Source organism: Emydura macquarii, unplaced genomic scaffold (genome assembly GCF_026122565.2).
Source record: "Emydura macquarii macquarii isolate MOO-44397 ecotype Brisbane River unplaced genomic scaffold, CSIRO-AGI_Emac_v2 contig_18, whole genome shotgun sequence".
Lineage (NCBI taxonomy): Eukaryota > Metazoa > Chordata > Testudines > Chelidae > Emydura > Emydura macquarii.
Window position 1 is genome coordinate 11,911,780 of NW_027130155.1, and position 19,187 is coordinate 11,930,966.

Here is a 19,187-nt window from a genome sequence, read left to right on the forward strand (position 1 = left end):
TGGCATGCTGAACCACATAAGTGCAGGAGTCCAAGTTGTCTCAATAGTCTGAGGCAAGTTTCTTATTGTTGTGAGCAGATGGGTTTTGAGATCTATAAAAGTATTTAGCGTTGTCTGGAATCTGACTTGAGGCAGGACCACTCTGGCTACTGTAGAATCCAGGACTACCCCTATAAATTCTATTATCTGAACTGGAGAGAAGACTGACTTTTCCTCATTCATAAACAGACCAAGAATACTGAAAAGGGATCAGATCCTGCATAGACTGAGTTCTACTTAAAGCTTGGATCAACCTCATACCAGCCAGCTATCCATATAAGAAAATACGTGCACTCATACCTTCTTTAGGAATGCAGCCGCAACCACCATACATTTTATAAATACTCAAGGGTCAGACAGACAGGTCAAAGGGCACGACCATAAACTGATAATGGATGTTGTTGACCAGAAATCTTAGGAATCTCCTGTGGCTTTCCTGGATTGCCACATGGAAATATGTGTCTGTCAAGTTGAGGACAGTATCAGTCCCCTGGATTCTGGAGGCTAGAGTGACCATGCAAAACCATTTTCTTTATATATTTGTTCAAATTTCACAAGCCCAGGATGGATCTGATACTTCCTTTTGCCTTTGCCTTCCCTAGCAGAGCCAAGTCTCAGCTCTTTCAACGAAAGGTCCTATCTTTTGTGCTTCTTTCTCAGCACCAAAGATCGACTGATTGATATCGGTTGATATTTGTTCACCACACTAGAAGACCAGGTTGTTAAAAAGCCTAGTTATTGTTAGTCAGACAAAAAGCAACATCAGTGTAGGACAGTGGTTTTCAACCTTTTTTCATTTACAGACTCCTAAAAAATTTCAAAGGGAGGTGCAGACCCGTTCAGAAATCTTAGAAATAGTCTGCGGACCTCCAGAGATTTGCAGACCACAGGTTGAAAACCACTGGACTTTTTGTTTGAACATCTGAAAATGCAAGGAATTTTTGTTTTTAGTGAAACATTGAGAAAAACAGGAATGGAGACGTTCAGGTCACAAACATTCTCTAGGGAGATGAGGCTGCAGAAAAATTGTACAATGAGCTGGCCACAAAATCAGCACAAGACAGAAATGAATAGCCATAATATTTTAATTTCACAATATAAAATTTCAAAATAGAGGATGTTGCTGTCATCACAAATTGTTATTTTAAAATGTTACAGAAGATTCAGACTTCTGTTTATGAGGACTTATTACATACCAATCCTTTTCTATATTGTGTTTAAAGAAATCTATGATTTACTTTTATGACCAATATAAAGTTACAAAAAAGATAATCATAAATGGAAATAAAATGTAAGAATAAATCACTGAAAACAACATGTATAATAATCTGATAATCTTTAAAAAATATATACTACTGATACCATTTTAACTTTAAATTTATTGAGACTATGGCCATTCTAAAATTACTAATATGACCAATCTACACAGTGGCTTCTATTATGGAATATGCCTAAGCATTGCACGTCAGTTTGATAATGCAAATTAAAACAGATGCATACAAAAAGAGGATACCCTTTTAAAATCTCAGATAACTGAACCTAACATTCCTTTTGTAGCATTAAACACCACTTATTTTTGCTTTAGAAATTCCTAATACTTTAGACCTCGAAAATACTATGTAACTGAACTCCTTGTATAGGTTGGTGGGATACCAACAGAGAGCTATAAAAAGGGACCAAAATTCTAGATCTTTATTCTGTATTCCAGGACCTAAAATTCTGATAAACTTATTTCTCCATTTGATAGGACATTAACTGCAACACCACCTTTCAACCAAACCACAGAGCAACTATAATAGTAGCAGAAACTGAGGTGTCACAATTGCAGCGGCAAAAAGAGATATAAGGGAAGAAATTAAGGAAACTCTACATTTAGATTAAGTGGTACCTGTCTTTACATCTATCTATCCATCTGTTTTAAATTATATTATTTAATTTTCACTCATGTAAGTGGCTGTTTCACCATCCATGTAATTGTAAACAACATGCTTTTAGGAAACACACATCCTTTGGAAAGGGCAGTGCTCGTTCAGGTTCATTATTCTTCAAGTTAATTGACAGAGAAGAACATTCTAATTGCTCATTAGCACTATAAATGTACTCAATGTCTAGTATCAGGGTGTAAGGAGACATACAGAGCACGCAGCCGCATATTACTGTTTTTTGGAATAGAAATCACTGCACTTACATAGGCAGGTAACAGGAATGCTTACATTTTAAGAAAACTAAAGTTCTGAGCTCTTCAAATTTAACAGTAGATTAAATAATAAAAATGAAGAAAATCTGTTTACTGCAACTGTGTGCAGTGGGTCTTTGTCCAGGTGGCTGGAAGAAAAGGGGTGGTTGTCCTTTTAAAGGCTCTCTCTGCAGCTGGTAGCAGAGTTAGAGGAAAAGGAAAATGTATTTGGTTGGAGCAGGGAGTAGGGCACCCAAGTGGGGGTGGGGAGACGCCCTGCCCTTCCAACTGACTGGAAAGGAGGTGTGTATTAAAACCCTATGCAGTCCCAGAGAAGCCCTCTTTTACCTGAATAGGAGAGAGTGGGGAGGAGGCAGCCACGTTAAATTACTGACACCCCCATGTGGCAGATGTCCAGCACAGGTAATGGTTATGGAAGGGATACGGTTATCAGATAAAATGGACTGGAAAAAGATTCAAAGGAAAGCATCCCTCATAGGGTGGAGGGGGGTTCAGTGGGGAGCCAACCCCCTTCTTTTCGAGATCTCTTAACACTCATATGGGGGGAGAGTGACGGGGTCCCAGCAACAGGATGGATGGGACAAGGTCAGGAAGGGGGAGGGCTGACAGAAGCCCCCCAAATAGGTGGAAATGATCATGACCTGCACTGTATAATTTATTGATGGGTATGCCCAGATATTTCAGTTAACATTTTAAGATATAAAGTTGTAGCCTAATTACACCACATCCATTGCCACCTGTCTTTCTTCCAGCCTGGCTGGACAATGAAAATAATATTGCAAAAATCACACAAAGACAAAACAATACCCAAATAACTTCTGCAGGATAGAACTGTATTGGAGGCAATACAGAGAAGTACTATGTGTTTCCCTGTTTTGCACAACATCTATAATGATTCACAACTGAAAAACGGACACTGCCATAGTCTGATAAATGTTGCTGTCTCAAATTAAAGTTAAAAATGTGCCTTTCTGTGCCAAAGCTATCTACCAGACAGACACCCTCATGCCTCAGATACTATCTGAATTCTCTCTCATGTCTCACCAAAGGGCATTCTCCAAATAGGAATAAATTACCTCTTAGAGCTGAAAATTTATCTTGGTCAAAACATGACATAGTATAACAAAATGGTGGTGGTGGTGGGGAGAGAGGCTGTTAGCTTGCAATGATGCAGGTTATTTAAAGCTGGTTGAAGGTGTTCTACACCAATATATTAACTCCTTTCTGAAGTACATATTAAATTATTATTTATTTGTATTACCTTAGTTTTGTCTTGGTTATTATGGATTGAACTTTGTAATCGTACAAATACAAACAAATGTTTTAATAAAATGATATCTCAGACCATACATCTCTTCTATAGTGAGATGAAAATTAATGTGTCCAGAGATATTTATAATAATTTATAAAGATCTCATATTTGCCAGTTTCATTTTTACACATGATTTATAAGACCACCACAGTATGAGAACATACAAATTAAACTCCAGATCTCCTAAAACACCATTCATCTGTTAGCTGTCTACAGCTTTCTATTTATAATAATGGTCCAATAGCAATAAAATTATTTATAATTTTGAATCCTTAGAGATATCATGTGGAGAAACAAGACTATTTTAAGAACAGCAATTTGTTTTTCATTTAATAGAAACAGCAGTTTTAGTTTCATCTTACTAATAAGACAACAAAATAAAACTGATGTGAGAGCATATATGCCATTATTAGTTACACAGCTTATTTCAACAGATTTAAAACTAAAATAGTCAAAGTGAATTTTAATATTTACTTTAGACACGCCTTTACAACGAAACACAGAATACCCACCACCATTGTCAAACACCCCAAAAATACAAATAATGTTTAATGCCACAATTTAGTGCTGTGTATTACTTACTTTAACTTATTTTAAACTCCAGAAACACGTGCGCAGTAGCTGATTTTGTGATTTTCTGGTCATTAGATTATATTGATTAGCTGAGTATCAGTGCTGTAATAAAATATCAGATCAAAAAACAAACAATAGTAACATATAAAGGTTTATGCGGTGGTATCTTTTACTGGACCAACTTCTGTGGGTCTTTCGAGCTTACACAGAGCTCTTCTTCAGGTCCTGACCTGGCCAATAAAAGATATTAACTCACCCACCTCACCTCTCTAATATCCTGGGACCAACATGGCTACAACATTTTATATATACACTTTCGGCAGGATTCCATTTAAATGTATATATATTGGTAAACGTGAATTTCAACTGACACACTGAAATTGCCATCAAAAAAATTGGATGCTAACAGTAAGCGTGTTTAGCCTCCTCCCACACCTTGCGTCTACAGGGACTGGGTGTCCCTGGCCCAGAAGCAGCACAGGGAGCCCTCTGTAGCCCTGCTGTCCATGGGAGTGAGAGAGCAGGGTTCTGAAAACAGAGTTGCAGAGGGCTCACTCCACTGCTATGACACTTGATCCCTGCAAGCACAAGGTGTGGAAAAAACAGTGGTCTTGGCGGACAAAGGAGAGACCCCTGGTCAGGACTGCAAAGAAAACAACGAACCCCTGGATGCAGAGGGAGATCACTCCACTGCTGAATAGCTCCATCCCCAGCCAGGAGCCATTCAGCAGTGAGGTGGCCTCCTCTGCTTTGTCCTGCCAGGACAGCAGCCTTCCCCACAACTTGGGCCTGCATTGATGTCAATGTTACCAGTCCTCTGCGCTTACAAGGAGCCCTCCACAAGTCTGCTGTCACAGCCCAGCCCTCATCTCTTACTCACCAGCCAGGAGACTGGGGGCTGTCTCCAGGCAATGGGGTGTCCTTCCCTGCAGCCAGGGGCTTGTCCTCCCCTTGGAGTCCTGGCCAGGGGTTTCTATGGCACCTGGCCAAGACTACAGCTTCCCCTACACCTTGCAAGGGGGTGTCTTGGGCCCCTCAGCTGCACAGGGAGCTCCCTGCATCCCCACTGTCAGCACTGCCTTAATCCTAACATCTACCCTTTCCCTCCCTTAATTTCCTGCACTGTAACAATAGTCAAAATCAGATATAAAAAATAAAAATTGATGTTGAAATTGCAAAAAGAATTGAATTCTGTCAAGCGTAATTATAGACCCCTCTTTTTTAAATTAAAGATTTATGACCAGATACTGCCACATTTACTCATATTAAATAATACCTTCCTTTGGGAATAGCCTCTGATTTTAATAGAGCTACTTGCAGAGTAAGATGTTACTTAATATACGGAGACTCTGGTCCTTTATGTGTAATTTATAATACAGCACATGGGCATTTGTGTATAGTAGTCAACTTTGCCTTCTTGGGAATATGTGTTATGATTTAGTCTTGAGGAATAAGACAGAATTGTTTTGATAAATTTGGAACACTCAAATATTTTTCCAAAATACTCCAAAGACTTTGATGACATCAAATGGAGCCTGAGTTAGATTTACTATCTATACAGACAAGACAGAGTATTATTATCCCCATTTTACATATGGGCAATTAAGACACAGAGAGCTTGAATGACTTGCCTAAGGTAACACAGAAAGTCTGTAAAAAAGCTGAGAATTGAAACTAGGTTTGCTGATACCAGTCTAGAGTCTCAACCACAAGACCATCCCTATTCTTTTTCCTGAGAGAGGATAAAAGGTTTGAAGAGTCCAAAGACTGAGCAAGATTCAAAAAGGAATTGGACAATTTATATAAATAAAAATATAACCAGAGTTTTAGTAGTTTTATGCCAATAAACCTCATGCTTCAGTTTTTAAAACAATCTAACTATTAGGGATTAAGATAAAACCTAACGTGGGGTGGGAGATTAACATAAAATATCTGTCCAGGGAGAGATTTCTTCCACCCTCTTTTGAAGAATCTGGAGTTGGCAACTGTCATAGACAGGATATTGGTTCTAGATGGACCACAGGTATACTCCAGTATGGCAATGCCTATATTCCTAAGGCCTTGTCTACACTAGTACGTATTCTGGCTAAACATTTGTTGCTCAGGTGAAAAAAACACCCCCTGAGCAACATAAATGTTGCCCACATAAGCGCTTGTGTGAACAGCACTATGTCGGTGGGAGATGCTCTCTGCCAACATAGCTATCGCTGCTCATTTAAGTGGTTTTATTATGTCAGTTAACAATGCAGCTACACAAGCGCTCTTACAGCGGCACAGCTGTATCAATACAGCTGTGCCGCTGTAAGTTTTAGGTGTAGACTAGCTCTAAAATTGAGCTTTCACACTTCAGGAGTAAAATCCTGGCCTCAATGAAAGCAACTGCAGAACTCCCATTGACTTCAATGGGGCCAGATTTTTACCATAGGTGTTTCCATTCAGAGTCCACAATCTTCTCCATGGGTTCAGGGTTGATATTTCCTTTTTACATTTCATTTTGAGAGGTTACTAGTTTGACAAGAAGAAAACTCTGATCTTATCTTTACTTCTCTTGAAATCATTCTGGTCATTAATGTTCTCACTTGGGCATAAGAAAAAGTCATTGTCTTCAAATTCAGAGACTTCTGAAGTGCGGGCAAAGAAGGAAGGACATTTGGTTGTACTTTGGAAAGTAGCTGCCCCTGGTGAAGCAGGAATTAGATTGAAAACAGCACTTCAAATCTGACACCAAGGAGCAAAGGATTCAGTGGCGAGGGAGATAGGTGGTGTTTTTCTTTGTTTTTTTAGAGAATTCTCTTGTGGTAAAGAAGCATGCCAATAAAAAGGAAAGATTGGTCTTCTGTAGTTTGCAGAGATACAGGTGGGACCAAAGAGGCATCCAAGGAAGATTCCTGAAAAACTCTGCCTCTTCCACCTAGTTGAGAACATGGAAGATAAAGAGGATCTGCTTTGGAAGAAGATATGCCTTGGAGAATGGGCTCAAGGAGGGATTAAAATGTATGTCAACTCAAAACTGCTATTTGAGGTGAAAAATTTACCTCATGTTTTAGCTGAACATAAAGGGGAAGGTAAAGGCTACCAGTGAAGCTGGCTGGAGTAGGGAAGGAGTGGGTAATGGAATCCTGTTTTGTATCACAGAGCTGCTTCTGTAAATTGGAGAGCTGAATGAGAAGTAGAGGAGCTTCCTGCAATCTAACCTTGAGATGTAAGTAGATACTGGAAGACAAAAGGAAGCCAACAACTGAAAGGGATTGTGTTTAAAAAATAAAATAAAATCACAGACTGTACATTTCACACCCCTTGTACCAACATTATCCACTGTGGTTTTCTTAACCATCTTGGAAAGGTACAGCAGACTAGCTGGGTGCTTCTTACTAAACTTCTGGTGGGTAGGAAAAAGCTACAATTGCTCTTCAAGAAAAGATGTTCAAACCACTGAGAAGCAGTGTATAGCAAAGAGCCATTACTTTCCTCTGGAGCAGGAAAATGGCAGGGTGGCAGGTCACACTTAGTTCCCTACTGGAAAGGCAACCCTGTCATTTGAACTCATGGTAGGATCCCCAAATTGCAATGAAAAGCGCCTTGAATAAAGGCTCCAGAGTCAGGAAAAAAAGGATAATTCCATGTGAGGAGGAGATATGTACCGAAGGAAAGAACTGATGAGATGTCATGGCTGGGGGAAACAGTGTGGTACAGCAGTTCACTAGAAAAGTGATCCTTGCTCATGGAAGGAAAGAAAAAAAAGAGCTTATAGGAAAAATAACATTTCTCCCCACCACACATTAAGTAACTACTTCTATCTGTAGCTCATGAAAAATCCCCAAATTAGATATCAGATTATGATGGTCCTCAAATTCTGCTTCTGGAAGATGAACTATGAATGTCTTCACACTTCATGACACAGAAAGAAAAGTTATCAACCGATGTGGTTATTTTTTCAGACAAATTTGTCTGATAATTTCAATCAAATCATTAAAACAAGTAATCAGTGGTGTAGGTAAATGTCTGTAAAAAGATAAATTCACTGAAGAGTCACACAAAATCTGAATTTATGACTATCATACTAGGCGAATCAAAGCACAATCACAAGTTGCAACACATGTCAAATGTTTCTGGACTGAGTAAAAATATAAACTTAGTTTTGCAGGCATAAGATTAGAAGGGCAAAACTTTATGAATAATCCAGCTGGAGATTGTGTCAGACCATAAAGGGTTAATTATTCATTAGTAGGCAGAAAGAAGGCACTGACCTAACATCACCAAGAGGTTCAAAGATGGATAGGACATTTATCCAATCCTTTTCCTCTCAAGTCTTTTACTTTGGGTTCAGTTCCTCCAAGGCCTGTGTAGCATACACATAAAAGCCCGAAGCTGCTGACAAGACAGGATAAATTAACAGAAATGCATCCAGAATACTTGCAATTCGAGGCCCTCAATGTCATCCGCAAGTAAAAACTGCTTGGACCAGAACTGTTCCGATTATAAACATTTTTCCAGACACTGGATCAAATATAGTACTTACAATAATAATCTGGCTCTAGAAAGTATACTTGGTGCTCTAAAAGGGCCAATTTTATAAAGCTGAAAACAATTATTGAGAGAAAGAATTTAAACAGAAAATAATGAATGGTAACTGGAAACCTTTTAAGAATATTTTACTAGATGTCCAAAATGCCATAGTCCCAGAACTGAGAAAAAAGTCACACTGGGGAACTTTTCAATAAATCTTGGAACACTGGGGACGTTCCACAGACTGGAAGAAAGCTGTGCTTTTCCTATATTTATAGGGGGTAAAAGGGACAACCCAGCTAATTATAGGGCTGTCAGCTTGACATGAACTCTGGGGAAAACAATGGAATGGCTGATATGAGACTTGATTAATAAAAAATTAAAGGAGAAGAATATTATTAATGCCAGTCAGCATGGGTTTAGGGAAAATACACCTTGTCAAACTAATCCTATATTTTTTTTGGGTAAGACTACAAATTGGGTAGATAAAGATAATTGTGTTGATATTTAGACTTCTGTAAAGCATTAAATTTGGTACTGCATGACATTTTGATTAAGAAACCAGAACAATACAAAATTAGCATGGCACATGCTATATGGATTAAAGATTGGCTAACTGATAAGTCTCAAAATGTCATTTTAATGGGGAATCATCAAGTGGCTGTGTTTCTAGTGGCGTCCTTCAGGGATTAGATCTCAGCCCTATGGTATCCAACACTTTTATCTATGACTTTACAGAAAACAAAACCATCACTGACAAAAGTTTGTAGGTGACACAAAAATTGCAGGAGTAGTAAATCAAGAAGAGGACAGATAACTGATACAGAGTGATCTGAATCGCTTGATAAACTGGACATAAGCCAATAATATATTTTTTAATATGGCCAAGTATAAGGTCATGCATCTAGGAACAATGAATGTAGGCCATATTTACAGAATGGGGGACTTAATCCTGGGAAGCAGCGACTCTAAGAAAAGACTTGGCAAACATAGTGAATATTCAGCTGAACATGAGCTTCCAGTATGATGCTGTGGCCAAAAGGGCTAATACGATCCTTGGATGAATTTCAGGGGGAATACCGAGTAGAAGAGAGGTTATATTACCTCTGTATTTGGCACTGATTTGACTGCTTCTGGAATACTGTGTCCACTCCTGGTGTCCACGATTCAAGGATGCTGACAGATTAGAAAGGGTTCAGAGAAGAGCCATGAGAATGATTAAAAGATCTGAAAAAATGCCTCATAGCAACAGACTCCAGAAGTTCAATCTCTTTAGCTTAACAAAAGACAGGTTACAGGGTGACTTGATCACAGAATATAAGTACCTACACAGGAACAAAAATTTGATAATATGCCAGAAGGGATGTTTAACTGAACAGATTATATGCAGCAAGGAAGAACAATATACTATAATATATTTTAAGTTCAATTTCTCCTCAATTTATAGCATCATGTATTTATGAATGTATGTATTTATGAAACAAAATGCTGTGTGTGTGTGTTTGGGGAGAACAGGGGACAGGTGGATATGATTTGCTGCTACTGCATGCACTCTAATGATTAAGGTCAACTCATACCAAATACGTACTTTGCCTTTTTCTTAATCTCATCAAGAAATCCTTTTGTGTTATGATTTGACAATTAAGTTATGAAATCCTGGGTGAACATCTCAGAGTTCTATGCCTGAATTCAATTAAACTAAATATGCTGATGAATTTTCCATCACTGTTTCCTGCATTGTTTTTTTGGATGTCAAGCTAAAAATCTTGGCTGAATATCATAAAGCCTACCACGATTACTTAAGGTAATTTCTAGATTTGCAGTTCATCTCTGATCATGTAGCAGCATTGCCAACATTATCTGCAAAGACCACTGTCAACTCTGAAACATACCAAATTAAAGTTTACCATACTAATGTTGCTGATTTTACAGTGATGAATCAACTAATAATAGCTGCTCAACAGTCATGTTAATTAATTTGGGCCAGGCATTGCTTCTTACTTGAGAAATAAGTTTTGTTATTTTTTAAACCATGGGCCGTGGTGATTCTGGTAGATTTTATTTTGTTTGTTGTTTTGGAAAGGTCAGAGTGAATAGTGTCTTATCTAGGTGAAAAGGACTTCTGAATTATAGTTCTTTTGTTGTAATTCTATAGCTGAAGGGACCTGAAATACCTACTGGTCCAGGAACCTTTACTATGTTTTCTCTCCATGACAAGAAAAGGACCGTGTAAATTGTGAAAATGAAAGTAATAGTGATTTATCACAGTAACTGTACTTTTATTTCGCAAGACATTTCTCAGATAGCTCCATTACACAAAGATGCAAACTTGAAAGTTTAAAAATTGATTTTTTAAATTGAGATTAAGGATTCCATGTTATGCTCTTCAACATTTTTGTTATAACTGTGGCTATTCAGTATAAGATTGAATTTGATTAAACTGAATGCTTTCTTGAGTCTAACATTCCCGTCTCTGAAGATGAGGAAAAAGAAGAATGTTATCCACATCAACCTATTCAGATTACCTCCAAGGTAAAAGGATTGTTTACTTCCTATACTTTGAAAACTATGAACTCTGAATGATTCACTCTCTGTTAAGATAAATGGTAGCTTAAAATATCCAGTGTCTAGAAATCCTACCTCTGTCATTAAGACTGTTTCTCAGTGCCCTTTCAAACTGCTCCTCTTCATTAAGCCCAGCAGTGTACATATCATAGTTCCCTGGTGTGTTGTATGGATAACTTGGGTGTCTAGAATACCCTATAGAACAAAAACAAAAAAGCATTAATAAAACGCTGGCATTGAATAATATATTTGATTTTACTAACTATCATCGCCTCAAGCAGGTTTTCGTTTTGAATTAGAAAACAAGTTTTAAGAGGAAAAAGCCATGATTTACAAAGAATCTGCTACAAGCCTATATGCAGTGAAAAGACTATTTCCCACTTCTGTATGTTATAAACAATAGCTATGGTGGCAGGCAAGGCCTCAGATAATTAATATTTAAAGAAAAATGTATTTGATTTCTAAAAATTATTTTATGATCTATAAATGTAATAAAATGCTCCATATTAATGAAAGACATACACTAAAATTTAAAGGCTGAGTTTTAATGAGCTCCTTTTCACATTTAAATTCCAAGAATAGAGACCATATTAATATGATTAAGTTAAAAACCAGAACTAAACTGAATTTTCAGTTACTTTTCATGCATCTTTTGACTTGTACTTCATTTCACCTCTCTGCACTGTACCCGACCACATTGTCTGCAACCATCAGCACTTTTCAGAGTTGTCTTTTAGATCTGGAAAATCCATGGCTCAAGCTATTCCTGCCAGAAAACCTTACAATTTGCAGGACAATCCAGAATTTAATATCTAACTGCAGCTGTACATGCGTATTGATAGTACTGCGCTACTTGTACAGCGTATGAGTGAAAATTAGCATTATACCCATTGCCAGGATCCAGATCTTCTTTAACATCCCAGCCACCACTTGTCTGTTTTTACCATCAATCACCAATCCTCACCGGACTACTCAGAGCTTAGCTCAAGACATAAGATCAACAGTTCACTGCCCAACTAACCACATGAAAGCAGAAAAAGAGGAAAGGAATTTGGAGGGTGAGTAGACAGGCATGAGAGTAAAACAGACTTATAATTTTGGTGGCTCCAGAAATCCTCAAGCCGGGTATTTGCCTTGATGCTCCCCAGTATGAAAAATGGTTGAGAATTACAGTAAGGTAATGTATGGAGATGCAAAAAGTGGACTGTCAGAAAAAAAACATCTTAAAATCTTTCACATTTTGCCTTTCCAGAACACCAAGTATTGGTTTACATTTTCTCTACTATTCTATCCTACCATATATCTGATTTCAAAGGATACAAGTTAACTCAGAAGCATTAAAGCCCAGTTTCTCCCATCCAATCAAAAATACATTGGATTTCCTCTCAATTTGAAAAATAAGATTTAGAATATTCATGCATATGCGGAGCATACCATTTCCCTTTATCTTCGGACTTAGTATAACTAACAGTTATATTAATTAATTTAAAACACAAAACAAAATTAGCCTTTACATTGGGGTTCATGTGGATTTTTTGACATATGGTTGGTAAATGAGTACAGACTGCAAGATGAAAATGTGAGAGACAAAGTGGGTGGACCAACTTCTGTTGGTGAAAGAGACAAGCTTTCGTGCTACACAGATCTGGCAAAGTGCTGTGTAGTGCGAACACTTGTCTCTCTCACCAGCAGAAGTAAAAGTTTCTCTCACCAGCAGTAAAAGATATCACCTCTCCCACCCTGTCTTTCTAATATCCTGGTATCAATACAGCTATAGCAGCACTAAAAACAAAAGATGAAAAACATGAGAACATGGCAGTTAATTATTATTATTTGTATTACAGAGTTTCAGTGCAGGAACCAAAGGGACATACAATGCTCCTTCTGCTAAAGCAAGGTTTGTCCTCACAAACACTCATATGCTGGGGGGCAGAGCTTAGGACAAGGAGTTGGTCCCTATCCTTGGGAGACTGTACTGGTACCTAATTGCTAAATGTAAGTTATTATATTGAGTGATCCAGAATTGCGTTGAGGTTTCCACGTTTTACAACTTTATGTTGCAAATTTGTTGGCAGATGTATTCTTTGCAAGGAGCACAGATGTCCTGCTCTTTGAGCCAGGATGGCAAGAAGGGGGAGATGTATAAAACTCCCAGAATTGTGGTTCGTACGTAGCTGGGATTGACACTCATAGAAAAGGCTGCATGGAGTCTGTCCTGTGTTGGCTTGAATCATCTCTACAGCGGTAGAGCATGGCTTGGTACAAGCTAAGTGTCTAGGCCCGGATGGGTCAGACAGTATCTCTGCCAGGTTAGCCATTTTTACTTTGCAGGCTGCCAACCATGAAAAGGGGTGACTCATGCTCATGCTGAGTGGCTAGAGCTACCCTTTGCTGCAAAGGCTTTGTTCATTTCCCTCCATTTTTTAAATATTCTTGTTATTTATTTAATAAATTTGCAGTCTTTGTGCCATAAACTATTCTTAACTTGTGAGGTATCATGTGGATCCTCTGAGGTAATCTTAGGTATTACTTCTAACAACCATAGACAAAAATGCATAGATTCAAGAGTTTTTAAATTTATGGTGTTCTCTTAACTGAAATAACAAAGAAAATATGTCTTTAAATGGCTCCCATTACCATTCAGCAGGAAAAATTTGGTCAGGAAACTAGACCTGTTACTCTTGCAAAAAATCCTATGCGATTTTTAATTGCCACAAGTGCCAGGGATTACCAAACAGATATTTGGATATGGAAAACATTCACAATATTAGAAATACTCAGAAAAAATATTAATGGAATCAAGGACAAAATAAAAATCATGGCGGACAAAAGATTGTGGAAAGTATCAGCACTGGAAGAGCAAGCAGAGAGGCAAAGAAAATGGACACAGACTTTTACTTATTGTAAGTGACAGCTCTTTCCGGAGAAGTCAGCGGGGAATGGGGAGAGGAGGAAAGTGCAACACTTGGATAGCCTCAAGCAAGTCTTTGGCTGGGCTCACTTTGGGGATGATGATAGAATGTGTCCTAGTTCCTCCTTTGTCTGCAGCTCCAAAGTAGGCTATGGAGACCTACAATTATACACACTGAAGGAGGACATGGGTCAATGTACTGCACTACAAATGAAGTCACACGTGCTGTGTTCAAAGGGTTCTAATTCTCCAACTAGTGCCTCCATCCAGACACACTGGTGTTGGCCTACAGTTCCTCTATGTCCTAACTTCACAGTCCTCTGACAGAGATCACTTTTTCTCTATCAAGTAATACAACATGTATCATGGGGTTCCAATGGATGCTCTTGTCTTGTAAAGTTATATTGGCAATAAGGCTATTCTGCAGAATGTCTTAATTTTTCTCAACTACCAGTAGTCCCACCACCCCACCGCAGACTTACTAAGCGATAGAAGCTGTGTGCTGCAGCAGTAGTCCCTCATAAGGATTGAGGATTTGAACAAAGTAATGGATAGCCTGCCACCCTCTACACAGACTCAGGGATAATGCAATAGCATCCAATATGAATTGCTTTTACCTTATTGGTCTCATTGTCAGTGATAAAGCAGCTAATTAGACTTCCCATCTAGCCACATATCCAGGTTTCCCTGTAGATTGTCCACTGTATTTAGGAAAACATCTTTGTTGAGGAGGGTCATGTGAAGCAGAGATAATGTGTAGGTGTTCTGGGACAGGCATTGGCTGGAGAATTAAAAGAGCCTTAGTAGGAAGGAAGAAAGTAATAATTAAGCTGCTAAGTTTTCAAAAATAGGAAAGGCATGAATGAAAAATTTCCTGATGATCTAGATATTAGTAGCCTAGTAAATGACATCCCCAGCAATTCCCCTGAGAAACTTTCTTTGGGCCCTTCGATAAATACATGGAAGAAATAGTCCAGAAAAGAAGTATCTCAAAATTATCTCAGCTGTTAAAAATTGTTTCCCTAGTTAGCTACCTGATCTGCTGTATTGTAGCGTTAAAATAACGGTCATTGTCCATTGGCATCACAAAATGATTGCATGACAAGAGTTGCAGTAAGTGCTAATGCCCCTGCTGCTATTGCTGATCTGACCGCTTTTTCTTTTTCCAATAGGAGCCATCCCAGAGGAAAGAACAGAGAATGTAAGGGCTGTATTGTTAATGCTACTGCTATTACTACTACATAAGAGCAGAGAAAGAGGAGAAACACTCTTAGCAGCAGTGCCAGGATGATAGGAAGTGATAGAGACAGTGTCAAGTATCATTCCAAACCACTAAAATGGTGATTTGTAATTAATACTCAATCTGAACAGAATAGGTGAAGTATACTAACTAGGTTCAGGTTGCACAGACCATTTCTTTTGCTATACCAGTGCATGCTCAACACGCAGGAAATGGAAGAGTTACAGAGTTAATTCCACTAAGGGTTGTCATCTTATGTACGTTTTCATCATGACTAATATTATCCTTATATACAGTATGCATACCTTGTGAGGTATTGGCTATGTGAAGCAGAAACCACCGCCTATAAGCACTTGTCTCAACACATCTACCAATGTCTATGTACTTCTCACACTTCTGGTATTCACATAATGCGACATGGAACAAAAGACTGCAATCTAACCAATTCCTCTACTGAGGTTTTCAGCCTCTTTGTAGAGAAACTGCTGTTGAATTACCTATACAGTCATCTAAATAGTAAGGAAAAATATGGTACAGTATCAGCAACATATAGTCTTCCATCCTGAATGTTTTGAATTTCATATAATTTGATAAGAAGAGTGTTCAATGTTGCTATTTTTAATTAAAATTGGTTATTTTATTTGTACACTTTGAGGCCAAGATACATTCTTGTGTACATATATATATTTTCCCCCACTTAACCAAATATTCTACAGTTCATTAAATGGTACCTTTATTTTTATTATTTAAAAAAAAAAATACAAAGTTGAAAGGAAAAGTGAAAGACTTTTTTAGACAATTAAGTGAAAGTGCTCACCTGAGTAATAGTCTCTCTGTCTTACAGAATCATTAAAGTAAGAAAAGCCACCTACCAGGAAGAAATATGATACACTTAATATTCACTGGATTACATAAATAATTTTATTGTTTTAAAAAAATTAAAAACTGAGTTTACAGTAGTACCATCTACAGAATCTTGGTCCTGTATGATGCAGCTCAGGAACAGTGGGTTTTCTATAAAACTTTGTCCAGCAATAATGAAAGTACTTAATGTTTATAATTTTAATGCTTTTAAACATTCTGTAGAACTAGGGGTTGAGAAATTTATGGAGCTAAACCGTGCAGTGGGGAGTTACTCTGGATCTGAGAAAGGAATTGTTCAGCATCAGGCCACTCCACAGAAAACTTTGGGCTACAGTAGCCACTGTTCTGTTTCTGCCCTGCTACATAAGAGGAGGAAGAAAAGACTGGTGGATCTACTTAGGAAAAAATCTCTTGACCTACCCCCAAATTCTGGCTGCACAGCAGTGCCCAGGTGATAACTTTCCACAGCAAAGAACTGTCTCTGAATCCTGCCTCACCCACTGAACTACACTGGTTCACCTCCCAGAGAGCATTGCTACAGATGGGTGAAAGATTAACACTTAAGAAATGTGTGAACTGTCTCTAATCAACCAAGTGGATTGTAAAATCTCTCTCAGTTTTACCACTTTAAACTCCTATATATCTATATATCTAGAACTTATGGAGGCTTCAAGCATTGGCAGCAAGTAGGATAAATCTTCAGGCTAATAACCTACTGGATTATTTGTTAAGGATTGATTTTAGAATTTAAAAATAGAGCTAAAACAAATAATGTAATGCAACAGCTTTGGTTAAAAGTAGAAAGACCACAGATCTCTGAACTGATATTGTAGTTCTCATTATATAGTAGCTACATTCAGATTTAACAAGATATTATGAATAAAAATATCACATTAGTCAAGCTTATCATAGTAAATAAGCTAAAATATTCATTTTTTATTACTTTTAGTGTATACAAATATTTATTGTGAAAATCTTTTGTTACGTTGAGAATATCAGCTATTATAGAAAATCCAAAGCACTACTTTTCAGCTATTTACATTTTTGTATGAACATATAAAACACACACTGTCATCAGCCCTAGTCCTGCAAACTTTTAATGATGTGATTCTTGGATTTTTAACTGGCTGAAACAGTGAAGTCAGTGAGACTATTCACATAATGAGTTATAGGACTGAGTCCATGGTCTGTACTTCTAAATACAGAGATGTGCACTATTTGCATCTTTTTCCCATATAACCAACACCATGTGTAAACCTGTACCAACATAATACCAAAATCAGCATTATTGGGAATTCTTTAGACCACTGTCTAAATACCAAAAGCTCACTTTCAAAATTTGGGTATTTCCAATATAATGAATACAGGTAATAAAAAGAGAGAAATGCACATACTTAGCATAATATAACATCATAACATTTCTCTGGGTTTAAATGTTTTTAAATGGCATTTTAATTTTACCCTTGAATTTTTATAATTTATTGTCTTAGAAAGTAAATATTTGAAAAATATCTTATCCTGTTGTTAGCTCCATTTAATGAAAAAGCATCATCGACTTATTTCCAACAACTCAAATCTTAAATTTAAAGATCAATTCAGTTATAAAGATACAAATCATAGTTGGATTATAATAGCTAGACTATTAACTTCTTGTCATGCCAAGAGTGTTCACTAGGTACCTGCAGTTGCTTTTATGATCATCTTCAGAGGCCCCAGAGTGTACATCAATCCAACAAGAATACCTGCCAGATGCCCAGCAAAAGAAGTCCTAGGAGGAACAGAAATTATTTGTGAGAGTTAGTATGACTGCCAATTAGATACGTTCTGTATTCCCATTATTCTAATGTATGTCAATTGGTCACAGTTTGCAGTCTTTGTTCCACATGATGTCTTTTATACTGAGTTTAATACATCCGAAAAAACAACATTTTCCACCTTCTTTAAATGCTGAAATGTGTAACAACCACAATACGTTTTAAAAAAACATCTCTGACCAAATGAAGAGCTAAAAATGGTTGATGTACAAGAATTAATATGCCTCAAAGAAAAGAAGAGGAGTTGGACAAATCATTTAGATTTCATTCAGCCTTAGTTCATTTCTGTTGTACAAAAGCACCATCTAAAATTAGTTCTCTTTCTGCTTTTGAATTCCCAATTCAGCACTAGGCTGCTCCAGTTTTACATCAGTGAAACTCTACGGAATCAGTGAAGCTACAAAATCATAAAACTGGAATAAAAATCCATTGTTAATCAGGTCATTGTAAGAGGTAAAATACCATAGTGTGTTTATAAAATAATTCAGGATACAATAGCTTTGGTAAGTAAACAAATCTGACTTTGTTTCTAAACAAGAGCTTTATATAATTAATATTTTTAATAACTTTAATTTGGGTGATGAGGTTTGGATAATGAGGTTCTCTTTCCCATGAACTGTCTATAAACTCTGGCTAGAGGTGCAAGGTTGTAAAATTCTGCGTCCATCTGATCATGAAAACCTCTTCTTCCATTTTGTAACAGTGAAGAAAGAAGACTTTTCTCCCGAAATATCAAGCTACTGTTCCCACACATTAGCTTAGAACAGGTATTCTATCAGTTTAGCTCTGTCAGTTGATGGAAAGAATACATAGGATCTTTTACAAAATCGTAAGATTTGATAAACCAGTTAAAATCCTGCCATTTCCTATTAGATAGGCTTCTTTAAAACCACATACGGGGAAAAAGTGGTCTTACACTTTAATTTTCTTTTTAAGACCCTCCAGTCTAACCCCCACTGGAAAAATTCCATTATGTAATAGTACTAAGTAATGAGTAGTACTGCAGAAAAAGATCTCAGGATTAATATAGTGGATCACAATTTGTAAATGAGCCAACGAAACCTTAGATATTAAGGTTTCTAACTATAAAGATAAGTACTTGAATAGGTTACCAAGGGATGTTGTGGAATCCCCATCACTGGAGGTGTTTATGAACAGGTTGGACA

The 19,187-nt window shown here is 37.4% G+C and overlaps 1 protein-coding gene across 3 annotated transcripts in view; it reads right to left on the reverse strand.

Moving 5' to 3' along the window:
- RHBDD1 (rhomboid domain containing 1) overlaps positions 1 to 19,187 on the reverse strand; it is an 86,086-nt gene that overhangs the window by 30,877 nt on the left and 36,022 nt on the right. For 2 of the 3 annotated variants that reach the window (XR_010922242.1, XM_067561489.1), the window contains exons 4-6: positions 17,887 to 17,975; positions 16,161 to 16,211; positions 11,268 to 11,387 (exon numbers count right to left, since the gene is read on the reverse strand). Coding sequence is in view for 2 of the 3 variants with exons in the window: in XM_067561489.1 (XP_067417590.1) it covers positions 11,268 to 11,387; positions 16,161 to 16,211; positions 17,887 to 17,975 (260 nt within the window). In the remaining variant the exon portion in view is untranslated. Of the gene's footprint in view, positions 1 to 11,267; positions 11,388 to 14,735; positions 14,903 to 16,160; positions 16,212 to 17,886; positions 17,976 to 19,187 lie in introns of those variants that run through there. The other variant, XM_067561615.1, reaches the window with a different exon arrangement.